Source organism: Schistocerca gregaria, chromosome 5 (genome assembly GCF_023897955.1).
Source record: "Schistocerca gregaria isolate iqSchGreg1 chromosome 5, iqSchGreg1.2, whole genome shotgun sequence".
Classification (NCBI taxonomy): Eukaryota; Metazoa; Arthropoda; class Insecta; order Orthoptera; family Acrididae; genus Schistocerca; species Schistocerca gregaria.
This window is the reverse complement of record NC_064924.1, coordinates 224,468,163-224,488,752: the sequence shown is the minus strand read 5'-3', so window position 1 is coordinate 224,488,752 and position 20,590 is coordinate 224,468,163. Positions and strand designations below refer to the sequence as shown.

The following is a 20,590-nucleotide window of genomic DNA, read 5'->3' as shown; positions in this document are numbered from 1 at the left end:
CCGGACGACCATTTACCTCCACAAATGAAGAAACCATTGAACATTCATGTAAAAAAATTCTCTTAGACAGACAATTAACTATTGATGAAGTGGCACATTGTCTGCAGATTAGTCGCAGTTCTGCCTATGAAATCATCCACAACAGACTTGGGTTTCATAAAGTCTGTCCAAGATGGGTCCCAAAACAACTCACACAGTTGCATAAACAAACGTGCTTGGACATCTGCAAAAAAACATTTGGATCACTATGGTAATGAAGGGGACAACTTCTTTGACAGAATTATTACTGGTGGCGAAACTTGGATCCTTCATTATGAGCCAGAGAGTAAATGGCAGAGTATGGAATGGAAACATCCAAATTTTCCATCCAAGAAAAAGTTCAAAACTCAACCGTCCGCAGGAAAACTGATGCTTATGGTTTTTCGGGACTACTGGAACATTAAGGGGAAAGGGGCACAACAATAAACAGTGTATGTTACAGTGAGATTCTTACAGCTAGGCTAAAGCCTGCAGTACGAAGCAAACACCGAGGACTGCTGTCAAAAGGTGTTGTGTTGTTGCAAGACAATGTCCGTCTGCATACTGCTACTCACACTGCTCAAACGCTCCAGAAACTCAAATTTGAAGTACTGGATCATCCTCCATATAGTCCTGATCTTGCCCCTTCTGACTATCACTTGTTTGGTCCACCCAAACAGGTATTAAGCGGCTGTCGATTTGCCTCGGGTGAAGCAGTGAAAAAAGCTGTGCATTCCTGGCTCGCAGCTCAACCGAGAACCTTCTTTTATGATGGCATCAAAAATCTTATTCAATGATGGACCAAGTGCGTTGAAATGCAAGGAGACTATGTCAAAAAATGATGTACTTGCAAGTTTCCTATTTGAATATAATAACATTTTGTAACTATTTTGCAGACAATAACTGACTTATCCTCATACATCCGATGAGTCGAGCAGTTAACATGAGGATGTGAATAGTGGTTACTTTAAACATAGATATATAGGATTTATGACGAGATTTACAGAATTATTGCTTGACCAACATGAATAATTCCAGTAATCATTCTAACAACAAAAAATGCAGAAATTTTGCATTAGTTAGAAGAGAAAACTAGTTCAATTTTGGCTCGTAAATGAAAGCAGATATACATTGTGTGTTCAAAAAAATAATATTTTAGGTTGGCAGAAAAACGTTTATTGGTTTGGAAGTACAGAACTTTCGTCCCCTTCAAAGTAGTCTTCTTGAGAATGCACTCTCTTCTCCCAACGCTCTTACCATTGTTGGAAAAATTTTGGAACATGTCTTTTGGAACTAAGATCAGCTGGATTGTCACATTTCTCATGAGGTCTCCCTTTGATTCAAATTGTGTAACTCTGAGGGGCATTGTTAGCTCGAAAAACAACCAAAGCCATGCAGAGCCACATCAGGGTAGTAGGGAATCTAAAGAACCACAGAAATGTAATGTTTGGTGAGAAAAGTCTGAATTAGATGTGCAGAATTGGTGGGAATGTTATAAGGATGAAGCTGCCAAGTTTTTGCTGCCAAGGATCCAATCATTTGCACTGCACTGCATCATGAAAATGACTAAGGACCTGCTGGCAGTATTTCTTTGTGATTGTTTGGCCTTTTGTTGTGTACTCATGCTGCAACAACCCATGAGAATCAAAGAAAACGATCAACGTGACCTTGACATTGCCACGGACTTGACATGCTTCTTTTGGCCTCAAGAATATCAGATGTTTCCACTGTGATGACTGCATCTTTGTTTCTACATCATGCCCATAAACTGATATCTCATAACCTGCTACCAAGGTGTTCAGAAAGTTGGTATTGCCGTTTACATTGTCAAACATGTTCTGTATGATTTTCAGGTGGTGTTGCTTCTGCTCCATTGTAAGCAGTTTTGGTACAAATTTATCGGACATTCTGCTCAGCACAAATCATCAGTCAAAACTAAATGTACCAATTCATGCTTACCCCTATCTCATTTGCATGTTCTCATAATGTAATGGCCTTTCATGACCAAAGTCTGCACTTGCACAATTACACTGTCATTTTGGCTTGTTGAGGGTCTGAATCTTGCAAATGGTTTTCACTTGGGTATCACCATGCTTTTGGCAAAATTTTAGTGCTCAGTTCATTCCATCATTTTACAACCAGACTCTTTACATGTCCTGACTCGTAGGCTAACTACCAGTGACAGAAACTGTCTGTCTATAGGAAAAAATTCATGATTGGGTGTGAATGCCTCCACCACACCTCCAATGAAGAAAGTCTCCTGTGCTTCACTGATTTACATAGGAGGATGTCAAGTGCCACAAGCACGTGTGTGACATATTTAGACTTGGCTGCTTATGGGCCACGCCCCGTTCCCTCTCTTCTACTAACAATGTGTCAGTATGTGACAGAACAGCTGCTGCCCATATACTGTCTGTGCTGGGTTGTTTCTCAGTGTTAGCTGTGCAATTTATATTTCAAATTTGGTACCAAGGTTAAAACTAACATATACTACTAATGAGTACTTGAATGTTCAGGTAAGGGTGTTCATGTAATTAAATTTAAAATAGTGTTGTAACAAAAGATGTTGCAATATGTATGAAATATGGAAAGGCAAAAGAATGGAACTTTTTATCATAGGGTTCTGCAGCCATAATAATTTGTTTACACGAAGTCCTTACCTGCTTCTAACTGTAAAATCCTTATTTCAGTATAGTCCTTGCACCACTGACTGCAGTAGACAGTGCTGACAGACGAAACTTTCATTTCTGAGTGGGTGCCTTGCAATGCACTCTGGATAGCAATCTCAAACATACGTCATATAGCTTTGCAGGCTGTATTGTTCAGAGACAGAGTTAGTGGAAATGAGCTCAACAAGCACAGGCACTGACCCAAAGACTTTTGGTGTGTGGAAACTAACATTATGACCAGAATGGGAATGAAAGAATGATGCAAAGTATGTAATACACCTTATTCTGGGCCCTCAGTGTCATTCAAGAAGATGTGTTTTATTACCTCGTGATGTGGTTGTTATATACAGGGTGTTTCAGCTAAGCTGACCACTTGAGGTATCGCCTGATTGTTTAAGGTATTGCATTTCTGTTTTCATCCAAACAAATTGTGAAAAAGTCTTCAGTATTTGGCGTATTGTCCCTTTTCACTGCTACGTTAATTACAAGGCCACAGGTATGAAATTTACTTTTTAAAATGTATCTTTAGTAATTTCTGCTGCTAGTATCATAGTTAAAAAGGAGAAAATTGAAGAGCATTTCACATTCCATAACCCAGTTAGTAGTTCCAGAGAAATTATATTTAGAACTTAGGATTTATTCATTTTGAATATGAAATCAGTTGCTGTCTTATGTTATGGTTTATGTAGTTACATGGAACTGCCACATCAGGCTCATGGTGCACTGCAGTTTGACACAGTAAAGAGAGCTGAGTTGCAAAAGTGATATAGTGGAGAAAAGTTTTAATTAAACTTGCACTAGTTGCATTTGGCTGTGTGTGTTGGGTGTTCACACCTACTGAAAGGCAAAGAATATGGCACCTAAGGATAATTAACTATTGTAACAGTTCTGTTCTTGTTGTTGCCATAATCTTGAAAGAAAATAATACACCAACAACTGAATGGATTTGTAAAACTGAACTTCAGGCATAAAGAATGTTAAATAATAACTTTATGTCATTATTTTACTATTGAGGTAATACATAGTTGCAAAATTACATAAGCAACAGCAACAGAAATGAAATTGCTGAAAGACGGTGTTCATGAACACTTCCTCAGAATTTCATTTGTGTCAAGAAGTGTTCCAAATTTCCACTGTCTACTGCAGTCAGTGGTGCAAGGACTATACTACCCTTTCCCTTTGGGTTCCAATCTACGTGAGGGTTGATACTATGAAAACATCTTCTTCCTCATCCTTGGGTAAGTATGCCCCTTCCATTTATACTAAACTATGGTACAGGTCAATCCCCTTTTTGGTGCCCCTGCCCGCACAGTATAGGTCAGCCTCCAGGTCTGCCTACCTGCCACTTTTTCTCTCATTTCATCTAAATCGGATGCGCCCTCCCTATCTTCTCTAACAATGATTTATAGTCTTGCCTCTTTCGTACTCCTCTGCACACTATTTTATTTAAAATTTCCTGGTACAATTTCTATCTACCTCTCCTTTCCTACTCCTAAGTCCTTCAGCCTACCTGCTTAAATTCTTCGCTTCTTCATTGCTTACAGCTCACTGATATAGCCTCAATAACTAAATATGTTTCGTCCATTTTTGTAACTTTATTTCTTTTCTTTGGGCTATTCGGTCTGCACAATCCTGTTATTCATCAGAAACTTATTTGACTCCATACCTCTGGCTTAATATTTATTTCTTTTTATCTCCATTCATATTACTTTGTACTACTATAGCTATGAACAGAGGTGGATATACACTTCGTCCCCCCTTGTTCCTTTAGCTTAAGCTTACTATACCATTTCACTTGAGGTGTGCAACCATCATTACTTAGCACATGTGCTTGAGCCCTTCCTGAGCACTACTTCTCCCCTTATCTGTGACGGTTGTTACATCTCTCTGTGTATTACTTGTCTGCGTCTTTGTATTTGCTTGTTTGATTGTGGAAGTGTGATCATGCGTCCTGATTCTTCAGCCCACTGAGGTTCTTAGTTAAAGATTTATAGAAATCACAGAAACGAGAAGGTTTTCAGCGATAGACGTATTTGAATGTGGACAGGGGGAAAGATAGATTGGTACTCTTAAGAGAAGTAAGAAAGAAAATAGAAGAAATGGTTGCTAAGATCAAAGAAAGAAAGAAGACAGCCCCAAAGACAGGAAACCCTTCCCAACCCCATTCCCCAGGATCTCCACTTTGCCGACACTTAAGTGAGAAGCCGGAGGAGGTATGATGTTCTGCAACTTTTCTGAAGAAAAGGTCTTAGCAACTCCTATGGAATGGCAAATTATGACGAACCAGTCACACTTGTTTGCGAGGGTTGTATGAAGGGCGTGGTGTGTAGGTCATGTCTGTGCCTATGCTACCACCCCTTTCAAAATTAAATATAAACCCTCCCCAATCACATCACACTTTACAAAAATTGTAAAACATTCTATAAAAATAGAAATTATATACACTATAATCAAATAGTTATTCAGTTAGTCACTTCACTTTATGTTTCATACACATATTCAGTTTATGTCATCTAGGTATCATTCTTCCTAAACAGTACCATCACATTATATTTCCTGTTAGAATGTTACCCTGTTAGTTTTATCTCATGCTTAGAGGTTACTGTTTATTGTGACTCCTTAAATTAGTCATAATCATGTAGTCATAATTGGTCTCTTTTAATACTAATATGATAGGATAGCTTAAGGGCTATAAATAGATTATAGGATAGTCAAAGATTTGAAGGGAGTTCGGTGTAGGAAAACTAATGTGGAAGTAACACCGAACCCAACTCGGGAACTGGTGGATGTCACTCCGCCCATTCACACGGAACGTCAACGTCCCTGGGGGTTTTGTACATATCGGTTTATGTCCTTAACATTAAACATTCCTTTTTCCTCTCCCATCCCAGGATCTACTAAACATAGGGTTTTTTGGTGTACTATTGATTGAATATGATAAGGTCCTACGTATTTCAGAAAAAAATTGTGTGTTTCTTTTCTCAGTGCTGAACTTCGAAGGTGGTGTTTTACTAATACTAAGTCATCTACATGGAATTCAGGGTCAGTTGTGGTTACATTGTATTCATCTACCCTTTATTGGGCGTTCCTATGTAAGTTTCTACCAACTCTTTCCTGATTTGCTTGGTGATCAGCTTTTTGCTCCGGCTACGAAAACACTTAATTAGAGGTTGTCCTATAAATGGCTTGCCAATGGCTCCTACGGGCATCATTCCTGTAGACAAATGCGGCAGCTCATTTAGAATAAGCTCAAAATCTTTAATTCTTTCCGCCCATGAGGTATGAGTGTCATGGCAATAAGTGCGGCACAACCTACCAATCTCTTTCATTATTCTTTCACAAGGCCGGCCGGTGTGGCCGAGCGATTCTAGGCGCTTCAGTCTGGAACCGCACGACCGCTACTGTCGCAGGTTCGAATCCTGCCTCGGGCATGGATGTGTGTGATGTCCTTAGGTTAGTTAGGTTTAAGTAGTTCTAAGTTCTAGGGGACTGATGACCTCAGGTGTTAAGTCTCATCGTGCTCAGAGCCATTCGAACCATTTGAACTCTTTCACAAGGGTTCGATTATGGATTATAGTTGGATATTAAAATGTGTCGTATATTTTCCCAGGCTAAAAATTCCTTAACTTCATGGGTGGTAAACTGAGGTCCATTATCAGAAAGAAAACACCTCGGTTTACTTGTAGCTATAAAATATTCTTGCAAAGACTTGATCAGAGTTTGTGCATTAGCCTCCTTAATAGGATACAGTCTTACATATTTTGTCCTTGTCAAATGCCAATCAAAATACTTGTGCATTGTACCCCAGGCATTACTATAGTATTTAGGATCCCACAAATCTGAGATCAACTTCTCTTGTGCACTTGAAGACCAATATTTTTCCTTAAACTTTCTCTGAAAATCTTCCCAGGATGTTTTCATTATTTACTGTGCCCCATTCTGAAGCTTCACCCTCCAAATAACCTGCCGCAAACTCTATTTTCTTATCATCGTCCCAACTTTTAGGTATGGCTTGGTTAAACCATTTTAAAAAATGCGTGGGGTGTACCTCCCCGTCTGGTTGGAATTTAGGAAACTGTCTTGACAAGCCTGAATTTGATCCCCATTGCAAATCAGTCACCATGTCCTTATTTAATATAATATTTTGGTAAACTGTGCCTTTCTCTAGTTTCTCCTGCATAAGCTTGAATTCTTTCCTTGAAGTATCTAAGTCTTTCTTGGTGTTATCTAAATCGGAAGTTACTATAGGTGAAGAGATATCAACACTTAGTTTCTCTTCAACCTTTTGTCCTATTAATTCATCTACTTGTTCTTCTAAGCCATTCAAATTTATAAGCTCTGCAGTCATTAACTTTTCTTTGAAGTTCTGATCTACGGTTTCCACCTGTGATTTGACTCCTGAAATTTGCACCTGTACTAGGGGGAGCAACTTATCTTGTTTCTGCACATTGGTTTTTAGCGTAGTTAATTCTCGTTCAACCACATCAAATGTAACATAACATACGTTTTTCAAAGAGTTGTATTTTTTGTTAGATTGTGTTTCCAAATTACTACATTTACAGTCTACATCATATTCTAATTTTTGAACTAACCCTTTTAGATGAGCTTCATTTCTTTGTTCTAAATCCTTAAATAAAATATTTGTCTGTTCGCTCAGGGAATCGGACAATTCTTTTTTCAATTCTTTTTTCCATTCTTGCATCTGATTACTTAGGATATTAACTTGAGCCCCTAGTTTTGTATTTTACAAATCTAACTTAGAGTTTAATTCTGCCTTCATTTCATCCTGTTTTGTGTTCTGTGATTCAAACTCCGCTTTGATAAACCTCATTAATTTGCCTAAATCTGGCCCCTGTTTTTCAATTCCCATAGCCCCAACAGACTCTGCGGATTGATGTTCTTTTTCCATTGTGATTTGTTTTGCCTTTAATCTAGTTATCATTAAAAGTACACTTGCTTATTTCCACAGCCCCCCACAATTAACAAACAATCAAAGGTCAGTAGTAGCTCACCTGGTGTACGGCAGCGTCAGCGTAGGTGGACGAGAACATTTGCTTTTGTGAACAACTGCGTCCGCGTTGGTGTGATGCGACATCGGCATTAGTGTACAGTGGCATTGGCGTTGGTGTACGGTGGCATCGGCATTGGTGTGCGGCGGTGTCAGCGTTTGTAGATGGCGGTGTTGGCGATTTGAGACTAACTGCAGTGTTGTGCGATTTTCTTGATTCCCTTAATCATTTCACCATTTATCCACACGATATTTCTGGATAAGTATCGTGGAATCGCTCTTCAGCCTCGCTGTTATCGGTTGCTATATTTTTTCTTCTTTAATATTTCCCCTTCTTTCTCAGGTCCTTTCTTTATGGTTGCCATGTTCTTACGGCAGCCTGGTCTAATATTAAGCTCTCTCTATACAGCTTAAGCGTTTTTGTGGACTTACTTGTTGAAGAATGCTGGTTCTGCTTTCTTGCAGCACCAATGTCTTCTGCTAGCACCGGATGCTTCTCTAAAGATTTCACTGCTAGGCAGGGGAAATTTTCACTATATCTCTTCTCTCTCTCTCTCTCTCTCTCTCTCTCTCTCTCTCTCTCTCTCTCTCTCTCTCTTCTTATTTAAAAACTACGCACTCTTGGAATATCATTCAATGCACCAGAACATATTTATTTCCACTTTGTACAAAAAAACAACTATACTTTATGACGTAAGCCCACACATTACCGGGCACCCAGAATCAGTTAATTACACATTTTTTAACACAATTAATCCATAAGCTTTTATCGTGGCTGACTGTCCACGTCCAGTCCATGTACTCTCAACAGCAGTTCAACGTCTAATAAACAGTCACTATTTTGAGTCTCTCCATTTTTTTTAACTATACAATGCTGCTTTACTCTTTGCAGCTGGCCACGGAGCTTCCGGGCCATGTTTGCTTACTGTTGGCAGGTCGCGCTGAACACTTGCCAGCCCCGACGAATTATATTCTTTCCAGTTTCGCCTGCACAAACAATAAATGGGTGCTGTATCCCATGCTCATCCTTATGCCCTGCTTTAAAATAATGTGTGTTTGAAACGGCTGGAACACAAGTGTCCCAGACTTTTGTGAAATTCTGAGGGCACTACAAAACAAGTAATTTCTTTGTGGAATGCAGCATTGAACAAAACAACATGGAGAGATATAAATGCAACTGAAGTGTACACTGTATTAGCAATTCTAATAGGAGCTGGTCGAACTCATGGACATCGCACAAGTGCTTCCGATCTGTGGGGAGATAATGCTGCCATTTGGCAACCATTCTTTTCTGCTGCCATGTCAAGAAACCGATTTTTGTCTATACTGAAATTCTTTTGATTTGACAACAGAGACACAAGAGCACAGAGAACTGAAGAAACCAAGGACAAGCTACTAGCCATCAGGGCAGTGTTCGACAAATTTCAGTCTAACTTGTGCAAGAACTTCTATCCCTATGAATACATGACTATTGATGAACGATTAGCAACGTACCGAGGAAACTGCCCTTTTAGGGCTTATATGAAGAGCAAGCCTGGAAGTATGGCATTAAAATTTGGGTTTGTGCTGATGTGGAGACATCTTACTTATTACGGATCCAAATTTACACTGGAATGGTGGACAATACTTGGGAAGTATTTCAGTCTAACTTGTGCAAGAACTTCTATCCCTATGAATACATGACTATTGATGAACGATTAGCAACGTACCGAGGAAACTGCCCTTTTAGGGCTTATATGAAGAGCAAGCCTGGAAGTATGGCATTAAAATTTGGGTTTGTGCTGATGTGGAGACATCTTACTTATTACGGATCCAAATTTACACTGGAATGGTGGACAATACTTGGGAAGCGAATCAAGGACTGAGAGTTATTTTGGATCTGATGAAACCATTTCTGAATAATGGTCATGGTGTAACAACTGATAACTTTTTCACCAGTTTTCCATTGCCTGCTGAACTACTAAAACGAAACACGACATTGGTTGGTACCTTGTGTTCCAATAAGAAAAAGATTCCGAAGCAATTCTTGCCAAACAGAAAGAGAGAAGTTCACTCTTCAATCTTTGGTTTCACAAATGACTTGACCCTAGTTTCCTATATTCTAAAGAAGGGAAAGGCAGTAATACTACTCTCTACTCAGCATAATGAGAGACAACTGAGTGGTGAAGAAAATGAACACAAACCTGAAATCATAATGCTCTACAACAAAACCAAAGATGCTGTAGATCATGGGGACAAAATGACAAGAGAATGTAGTTTTGTTAGAGGAACAAGGCGGTGACCACTAAGAATCTTCATGGAAATAATAGATATTGCAGCACTGAATGCACATATTCAGTACGTTCAAAGATTTCCTGAATGGAAGAAGAATAACCAAAGCTGACGTAAACTCTACACGTCTGAACTGGCATTTAGACTCAGCAAAGGCAACATGGAAGAAAGAGCCAAAAATATCAATGGTCTTCATAAAGATGTACAAGATGCACTGAAAGCTTGTGGTACTGCAATTCCTACGGCAGCGATCCAGACCCAGTGTTCCAAGTTACCAATGCCACAATGATGTCAAGATTGCAAGAGAAACGAAGATCAGAAAACAAGATTCTGTTGTGTAATGTGCAAGAAACCTGTTTTTAATATACACAGAGAAGAAACTGTTACTGTGAAGTGCATGCAGTGCAAAAATGTACTTGACTGTAGAATTGAAAAAAGTCTTATGTTATTTTACTGCAGTGACTGTTGAGGTACATAGATTATTAATTTTCTGTTCATTGAGTACTGAATTTAGTAAAAGATATAAAAAAAATTGTACTTTATATCTGTGATCTGATTAAATACTTCTAATAACCTGAAAAGCTGTTTTTCAGTACTAAATAAACCCATTCAATGGAAATAATGAAATCTGAAAAAAAATATTGCAATAAAACACAAAACTCTTTCGGGGAGTCCAAATACCCTGCTTGGTAAAACACTGGTGTGAAAAAGCTTGGTAAAGCGAGGGTTAAACAAAAAGGTAATATCCAGTAAGTTGAAATTACAAACAATCCTGTCGGAGGAACATCCGCTACTGAGCATTACACCAGAGGTTGAAAATACCATTCTAGTTTTAAGATTCTTTTATTTAACACATAAATGGTTTTGCGCTCTTATACGCCCATATTCAGATGTTGTACTGAAAATAGCAAGAGACTGGAGATAATTTTTACAAGCAACAATACCCATAAAAAAAAATTCGTAAAAAATATTTAAAAATTGCCAATCAGGATAGTTGCTGTGAAACTTAAGTCAACATCAGATTGACACCTGATAATACTACGGACGACTGCCTGGGTAATGAAATATTCGAAAAACCCCGAATGCAACCAACAAGTGCAGGACATGGAGTGACAGACACAAAGAAGGAAGAAAACTGGTAAAGCAGATTTATCAGAGTACTGCTATTTGTTGACGGGAAGAGGAATGCGGGGCCACTAGCGTGGCCATTCACAATTTGGATTAGTGATTTACATATAAAATGCGAGAGAAACAATTACATAGAAAGTTACATGAAAAATGTTAAAAGTGCATTATGCATGGTAAAGGAACATGTCGAACAGGGCAGTAGAGAACTGTTTAAGTGTCCTGGTACTCTTTGCATATTTCTTTACCCAGGTACTGTCTGATGTCACTTTGGCATTGACTTGGTTTCACAGCACCTTGGCCGACCGGCAGTCATTCAAAGTTTTTAAATTTTTTATGTATTTTTTTGTTTTTTATGAGTATTGCTGCATGGAAAAATTATCTCCCCTCTCTTGCTATTTTTAGTACAACACTTGAAGATTGGTGTATAAGAGCCCGAAGCCGGTCGTGTGTTAAATAAAAGAACCTTGCAACTGTAGCGTTATTTTTAACCTCTGGTAAGTTGAAATTAGTTTGAGCCTTTATGATTTTTAAATATAGACATTATTTTTATTAAAAATAATGTATTTTATCCTATTCTTTGTGCAGCCATCTGGAGAATAAGGTGTATATATTCTAGGTTGAACACCCTACAATAGGTGATCAATGCTTAACAATTTTATCACATACAGCCTTATGGTACTGCACGTCTCTCACTTTCTTTTAGGTTCTCTACCCTAGTTGTGCAATACCATCTCACTGGTTGTCCCGAAATTGTTGGTATATGAATCTAACATGATGTGAAAATTATGTTTCATAATTGTCACAACTTGATATAAGTTTGTAGATATGTGTTATTCTTAATTCCACTTTATTGCCTGAAGGAATTTTTGTAGGTGCTACATTGTCTTAATATATTTAATTTTCTTATATTGGTTCTCTATCTCTTTTGAAGGAAACAGTATCTTTTTTTTTTTTTCATTGTACAGTACATTAGCAAAATAGTGTCAAAAATGTTTCTATGTACTTATGGTATTCCAAATAAACACAGTAAGGTCATGCAATTTCTGGTTCCATACAATTCTTTCATCAGTTTACATGTTTTTTTCACATGCCATTTGCTTATGTGTAGTCTGGTTCAAAGACTGATTTGGATTGCACCATAATTTTTGGTTTGTAACTCAAATTGTTCAGTTTTGCTTTGAAAACTATGGCCGAACTTCAAAGTTTTATTGTGGAAGGTTTACCACAATTCTCTAATTCTACAAAATGTATTTTATATCTTTCAGAAGATTTTGTTTCATCCTCTCCTAACATATGGAACACAAGGAGTTGTCAGCCTCCCTGTAATCTTACCCACATTTTTGTAGTCAGATATTAAGTAATGTATCTGCCACCAGTTTACTGTAACAAATCTTGTTTAAACTCTTCTTACTTCAGTGCACTATGCTATAGTTACATATTGCCCAGCTGTGGTGTCTCTGGTTGCGAATCCTCAACTTCAAAGCATGTTGTAAATATTATACTCACAAACAACTATTAACATACAATTTACACAGTTTATAACAACCTCCTGGAAAATTTGTTACCAAAAATCTCGAAAAGTCCGTGACTTATTTTTTTCATTAAAACTGATTGCTTGAAAGAAATTGCTGTGCTGTGAAAATGTGTGGTTTTGATTTTTTTTCGTGGTATCAGTGTCATGTCATAGAAGGACATGTAAATCATTAGAAAATTGCTTCTCCCATATTATTCTTTCCACAAAATTTGTATACACAACATCAATAACCATTCACAGCTTAAAGCTGTGCTAAATACTGTCATTAAAGCTACTATCCTCACAGATCCAACAGCTGGAGATGTATCTCTCGTATCCCATACACCAACGATTCCAACCGATTTATCCTTTTAGTTTGAGGAACTCAATTCCCAATCAAGGTTTTGTTTACATGCTGAAAGTCAGAGAGTAGGTAAGAGGACATGACTGGGAGGGGTTAGGATGTATATCATACATATTTAGCAGTTGCAAAGCACTGACTGATTTGCTGCTAATAACAATAATAAACTCTAAATCCAAGCATGTGATATATTGACAAAAAATGTGATGGGTATTGAAGAGTGCGTATCCGCTTGATTATCAGTACCCATTCTAAACTATGAAGAGTTAAAGGCAGCTAAAGCACGTGAAATCTTTCAGATGTTAGGTAAAATTTTCTTTGTGTCTTAGTTAGACTAATTCAGCCTCACTCATGTGATAAATGATGCAAGACTTCAGTTGTTTGTGTCATCTTGATATAAAAACTAACAAAACTAGTAAGTAAGAGTATTTCAGGGGAATGAACTGTCAAAATGCAGGTACATTTGGTGGTCGACAGTCAGATTGGTATCCCACTGCTGTCCATGGTGTCTCCATATATGCCTTTGCATGTCTTTGGGGCCCAGTTCAAAGTGGCACTCTTCACTGAAGGGAATTGAACTCCAGTAATGAGATTGCAGGCTGAAGACATGTCTGGAGATGTCTTGGACAGCAGTGAGATACCAACCTGACTTATCATCCACCATACGGCTCAACAACCAGGAGTTTCACAGCAGGATCTCTTTAGTTGTCATCCTGTCTTTATGCTCACCAAACCTTATCTGTCCAGAAAGATCACTAGATCTGTCACCATTTGAGAACATTTGGAGCACTATGGGGTAAGGCCCTCAAACGAGCTCAGTATTTTGACATTCTGACACACTAATTGGACAGAATTTGATACAATACCCCTCAGGAGGGCATCCAACAACTCTCTCAGCCAAAATCTGCTTGCATAAGGACCAGAGATGGTCAAACGTGTTATTGACTTGCTCAATGTGTGAAGCTCTTTCTTTTGAAGAAATCATAAAGTTTTTCTGAAATTATAGTGATTTGTTTACCTATATGTGTACATAACATCTACTGATTTTTGTCCCTTCAGATAACACCTCCATGGTACGTAGTCCCCCCCCCCCCCCTCCCCCTCCCGTCCCTAGGCGTATACAGCTTGATATTCTAATTATTTGTACCCATTAAGGAATTAGAAAAATACAGAATAAGGTTTGCAAACATAAAGTCTCTTATCTTTAACAATTTTCTTTTGGTGGTGATTTTCTCGGCAGCTGTATATAAATTGAAGTAATTTAAAAGAAAAACCTCCTTTGTATATCTACGCACACACACACACACACACACACACACACACACACACACACACACACACACACACACACAGCCATCTTTCACCTTTCACCTTATTTACAAGGCATCTGCATTGGATGCCTTGAATGATTTTTTCATTGCCCATATAGGTTATAGCTTTAAAACTGTTTTTGGATAAAAACTTTCATGAACTGTTTTAAATATGTAAGCTATATGTGCGAATGAAAAAGAGCTTGTAGTACTTCAGGACACCCACTGAAGATAAATAAGTCAAAATGCATCTGGTGTGAAATAAAATTTTAAAAAGTTAATGTATGCAAAACGTGTCTTTTTTTTTTTTTTTAACTACTGACATTTATCTTGTCTGTTTTTTTAGTGCTTATTCACTTCAGGATTATTGTCTCTCTGCAAGCTCTTTAACGCACTCATATTCAGTTGTGTTTGCCCACACACTAATTGAGTCATACCCTTTTGAGGGGAACGATATTTTATTCACAATTATTTGACTAGCAACAGGAGAAGAGAGGCTGGCACAATGCTAGTGATCACCAAAATAAGTGCAAGCATGTGATACTGCTGGCAATGATCTTTTGATCAGATTAGCATCTCAGCCTTGAGAAATACTTAGGTTACTTTGATATCGCATTTCATCCTGTCCTCCTCTCATTCATCATCATCAATAAAACAAATGCAACACTGTACTTTACACATATTCATCATAGTCAACAGAATGAAAAACTTACACTCAAAACAATGCTCGTACTTCTGGAGAGAAGGGTACTGAATGAAGGCATAAAACCTTTCTGATTGATGTGTTTGAATCCCTAGGGACTTCCCAGCAGGTATTTTCTGTGATTTGTCAAAGGCATTCAATTGTGTAAACCACAACATCCTTTTAAATAAATCAGAATTCTATGGTGTCACAGGCAGTGCTGCAAAATGGTTCAAGTCATACATCACTAACAGGAAACAAAGGGTGTCAGTGCAAGGGACTAATGAATTAAGTCATCAGTCATCATCAGAATGGGAAGAAATTACATGTAGTGTCCCACAAGGATCCATCTTAGGGCCATTGCTTTTTCTTGTGTACATTAATGATCTCTCATCAGTTACACTGCCAGAAGCAGAGTTCGATTTGTTTGCAGATGACACAAGTATTGCAATAAATAATATGTCGAGTGTAGTTCTAGAAAGATCTGCTAATGATATTTTCATGGATATTAATAAATGGTTTAAAGCCAACTCACTGACATTAGACTTCGAAAAGACTCACTATATACAATTCAGAACCTGTAAGAGCTTTCCACCAAGCATATGCATTAAGTATGAAGAAGAGCAGATAGAAGAGGTTGACAGTCTTAAATTCCTGGGATTACAACTTGATAATAAATTCAGTTGGGAGGAGCACACCACAGAACTGCAGAAACGCCTTAACAAATCTGTATTTGCATTTCGAGTGTTAGCAGACACAGGCGACATAAAAGTGAAAAATCTTGCATACTTTGCCTAATTTCATTCCATAACGTCATATGGTATAATATTTTGGGGTAACTCTTCAAGTCAAACAAAAGTTTTCAGAGTCCAAAAGCGTGGGTGTGTAATACATATACATAATTATTTGTGAAGTAAACTCATGGATGTCTTGTAGAAACCTCTTCAAAGAACTGGGTATACTAACTACTGCCTCTCAGTATATTTACTCCTTAATGAAATTTGTCCTAAATAATATATCTCTTTTTCCAACAAACAGCTCAGTTCATACATACAATATCAGGAACAAAAATGATCTGCACAAGGACTTAAAAGCACTTACTTTAGTTCAAAAAGGGGTCCACTACTCAGGAACACTCATCTTCAATAATTTGCCAGCAAACATAAAAAATTTAGTTACAAATAGAGATCAGTTTAAATGGAGCCTGAAAGACTTACTAGTAGCCAACTCCTTCTACTCCATTGACAAATTTTTTAATAGAAACAAATGATGTGTTGTATCTATTTATTCTATTAGTATTGTTATTTCAGCTTAAAAAAATAAAAAACAAAAAAAGATGACATGTTCCACATCCACATGGATCTCCTCAACACGGATCTATGGAACAAAAACTAATCTAATCTAATGTCATATCACAATTTTTTTTTATTGTGGTTTGCTTAAGCATTCCAAAATAATGGGAAGACATTTACAGATACAGATGAAATTCAAACATTTATTTACAGGGGCATGCTGAAAAGGAATGCCTCCAAATTTTTTGTATGAAACTCTTGAAACTATTTCAATAAATCAAACTTTATTAAAATTCTAACTTTTTATTCTTTGTTTCTACATATTTATTTCTCAACACAATCACCCTGGCGATAAACACATTTCCATTTCCCCAATGATATACCAGTTTTTTGATACTGTCATAAAATGTTTGACTTTTTTGATGGAACCACAACCTCTTCTTGCACCACTTCATCACTATCAAAATGAAGTCCTTGAAGGTGTTCTTTAAGTTTTGGAAACAGATCTAAATGAGATGGGGCCAAGATAGGACTGTATAGAGGACAGTCGATAATAATGGACCCAGGGCATCAAATTGTTGCAGATGTCGCAATGCCTGCATGTGTCTGCCTTTGTTATGCTGAAGGAGAAGGTGAACCCTGTATGGACGTACTCTTTGACTTCGAAACTTGATTACAGCATGCTATTTCTTCAAGCACTGGCCATGTTACGCACTTTGATTTGGAACCCTCTAGCAACAGAGGGCTGTAAATATGTAGGCATGAGAAATACAGGTGTAGAATGTTAATAATGTTTGGTATACTTAAATGGCTTTAAGATTTTTCACATAAAAAGTTTGGAGGCATTACTTTTCAGCATACCCATGTATTACACAACAGGCTTGGTGCAGCTGTTTAATAACTTGCAATTGTTCTGCTTTTGTTGCTCTTAGATGTACTTAGATGATTAATAATTACAGAGGGAGTAACCTCACCACAAATACACACCTGGAAATACGCACACTCTCTCTGAGTGTGTGTGTGTGTGTGTGTGTGTGTGTGTGTGAGAGAGAGAGAGAGAGAGAGAGAGAGAGAGAGAGAGAGAGAATAGAAATAGTGTGTACACAAGCTAGCTCAGAAACAATGTTTGTGACTTCTTGATTATGCGCTATTCCTACTCAAAATTTACTGTACATAGTACATGTTTTGTTAAAACTTGTCATTGTTTGTATTTCACTAATGATTCTATATTATCATATTGATTGAATGTTACACTAGATTTTTTTTTCTTCATAGAAAGCCATCAATGCTCCCAGTACAAGCACAGACACCTGCAGCAGCTCCAGCGAGGACATGTACGCTTCACAGACATCAGCTGAAGGCACACCTGTAATTAGTGACAATTACAGTGATAATTTGTTGTTGGTGCTTCTTCAGTGCCACAATAGCCCTGATCCACCAAGAGCACTTCTGTCTTCCTCACTTTTGTTGAGAAACCCTATTCTTTCAGTCTTTGCAAACTGTTATGAGGTAAGTTGGCAGCATTTCTCTAAATTTTATGATTAAAGGTTGAATGTACCTGTTCCATGAGAATAATTTGGAACAGTTCATCTGTTTTGTTAGACACATTGCTTAATCATATAAAATAGCTTTAGCTGAAGTATTTTGCTTAATTTGTTTCAAGTGATTGACATTGTATTTGAAAGTTCAGTTGGAAGCAAATATGGGTTGTCAAAGTATAATAATTTTTTTGGGTCCACATTAAATATGTATTTGAACTGTATGTTACTTTTATACATTTTAGAGAATGGTCTGAGGAACTTCCAGTCTTGGCCAACACTCCAGAATTTTTAATCACAACTAAGATTCCACTGTCACTTTTGTCTCCCTCCTGACTGTCTCTTCCTTTCCTTCCTCTCTCAGGGTCTGGAGTGACATTCCTTGTTGTACACACTCCTTGTTTCTTTATGTTTTCTGTTTTGTGTCACTCTGTTGTCTAATTTAAGGAACTTGAGATTGAGTGTGTTTTTTCTGTGTTCACATATTTTTTGGCTCTGCTGTTGTTATTCCTGGCTCAGCAGTGGGTGAGTAGGTGCTCCTTTTTTGTATGACTTTTTTTATATTGCTTGTTTGACGCTGTGTTCCATCTTTCGCATTATGGTTGTTATGTTTTTTATGCTTGACCATTGCTGCTCAGTTGCTTTATTACTTCCTTCTAATTGTAACAATAGTATAGTAGATTCTTTAACAGGCTGTGAATCATAGGTGTATGGCAGCTACCTGGATATAATACTTCTCATCTGTTAAGAATTTTGCACAGACTATATGATACGTGGTGTAGTGCATTTATTCTTTCTCAGAGGAAATGATTTCTATCTATTAAACTTTGTAACTTTCTTTTCATTGTAACTATATTATGAAAAGGAGAGATTGCTACTCACTGTTTAGTGATGACCTCTTTAAGGTGAGTAGCAATCTATCATTCTCATAATATTGTTGTTATTCCATCCTGAAATGTCTTTTCATAATTGATTTTTAGACTCTTAAACTCCTTCTTTCGTGGCATTCTGCAAATTAATTTACTGATTTCATCAAAAAGTTTATAGACTTGTACCTTCTAAGTGGGCATGAAGGTAATTCTGCTGCTGGTTACAAGAGTAAAAAAACATATCTGTAAGAGCAGTTGAAGTGACCTGGAGTAGTAACTGCATCATCACTAATCTGAAGAGAATATAGTGGTTGTAGGAAGAACTTGCATGTTGTTTTGTGTAATTAGAAAAAAAGCACTAACCTTACCTAACTCCATAGTGCTGAATGGTTTTGTGGCATCTTTTAGAGGTTGCAAAGGACTTATAATGCATTGGTTTGGATTTCTTTTACATCTTGGACACATTCTCATTCATAGCTGTTAAAATATCACTAAAATTTGTTAAAGACTACCAGTTATTCCATAATTACCTCCATGTTTGCAGAATTGTTTGATGTTGAGTTGTAGTGTCAGTATTGTGTAGTTGTACATCTATAGCAATAATGTGTCAATACTGAGAAAGGCAATAGTTCTATTATGCTTCTGGGACTCAAAGAAATATTACGCAGCTTTTGTTTGTTGAAGGACAGGACCGAATTCTTTCAGAGTAATCATATGTTCCAGAAACTGTAAATTTGGGGTTTAGTCAGTCAAAAACCAAGTCAACTGCGAGGCCTTCAGCCTAATGAATGTTGTTTTGATGAAAACCTTTTGAATACCACACCACAGTAGTGAGTCAAGAAACATGCAAACTTGTAGTACTGACAGTTTACATTTCAGCAAAGGAAAGTATCATAAGTGCAAAGCAGCTAGAAAAAATATAAGCAGATATTTTTTATAAGTTCCTTTAAGCTTCAGAAAAATTCTTACACACAACCTTATTTTTCTATATAGTCTTCTGAACAGGAAACATATTTTTGCCAGCAGATAGGCACTCGTTGATTCCATTTTCATAAAATGAACATGGCTATGAAACCAGCCAGTTCCACTCAAACACTTTGACAGCACCATTATTGTCAGTCTGGTCCTCTGACTGCTTTCTCTATTGGCCCAAAAAAATGAAAATCACAGGGTGATAAGTCTGGATTGTAGGGAGGATGTTCTAAGATTAAAACTGTATGGACAGGACGAGAGACAGGGCAGCCTGACAGTGCACAGCATACCATAGCAATAAAGCTAAATGACGATGTTGTGAGTGATAATTCATAAGTTAACAATCACTTTCTGAATGTAGCAGCAAAAATATGGTTAAAGGGTTCAGTTGGAGAAGCAAAAAAATATGTTAAAAATGTCATTCCCCAGGACTTTAGGCCTTTAGAAATAGCACCAACATCCCCCACTGAAATTAAGGGAATTATAAATATACTGAAAGCCAAGAGCTCATGTGGTGTTGATGGGGTCTCTAACAGAATTTTGAAGTGTTGTTCTAATTTAATAAGTGGAGTCCTTAGCGATATATGTAATGCTTCGCTGGCACAGAGAATTTTTTCAGACATATTGAAATACACAGTTGTCAAACCTCTTCATAAGAAAGAGGACAAGAGTGACTTAAATAATTACAGACCAATCTCATTGCTGACTTCATTTTCTAAAATATTCGAAAAAGTTATGTATTCAAGAGTAGTCTCACATTTAAGTGAAAATAATTTACTCAGCATGTCACAGTTCGGATTCCGGAAGGGTTACCTGACTGAGAATGCTATTTACACATTTACCCATCTAATAGTATAAGCCCTAAATAACAAATAATCACCAGTTGGTATTTTTGTGATCTCTCCAAGGCATTTGACTGTTGGATCGTGTCACACTCTTAGAAAAACTCCAGTTTTATG

At 37.4% G+C, this 20,590-nt stretch overlaps 1 protein-coding gene across 1 annotated transcript in view; it reads left to right on the top strand.

Annotated features, from left to right (window-relative positions):
* The window catches only part of LOC126272342 (spatacsin), a 324,204-nt gene that overhangs the window by 154,351 nt on the left and 149,263 nt on the right, over positions 1–20,590 (top strand). Inside the window, exon 18 of the mRNA XM_049975137.1 lies at positions 17,528–17,761. Coding sequence (XP_049831094.1) covers positions 17,528–17,761 — 234 coding nt within the window. The remainder of the gene's footprint in view (positions 1–17,527; positions 17,762–20,590) is intronic.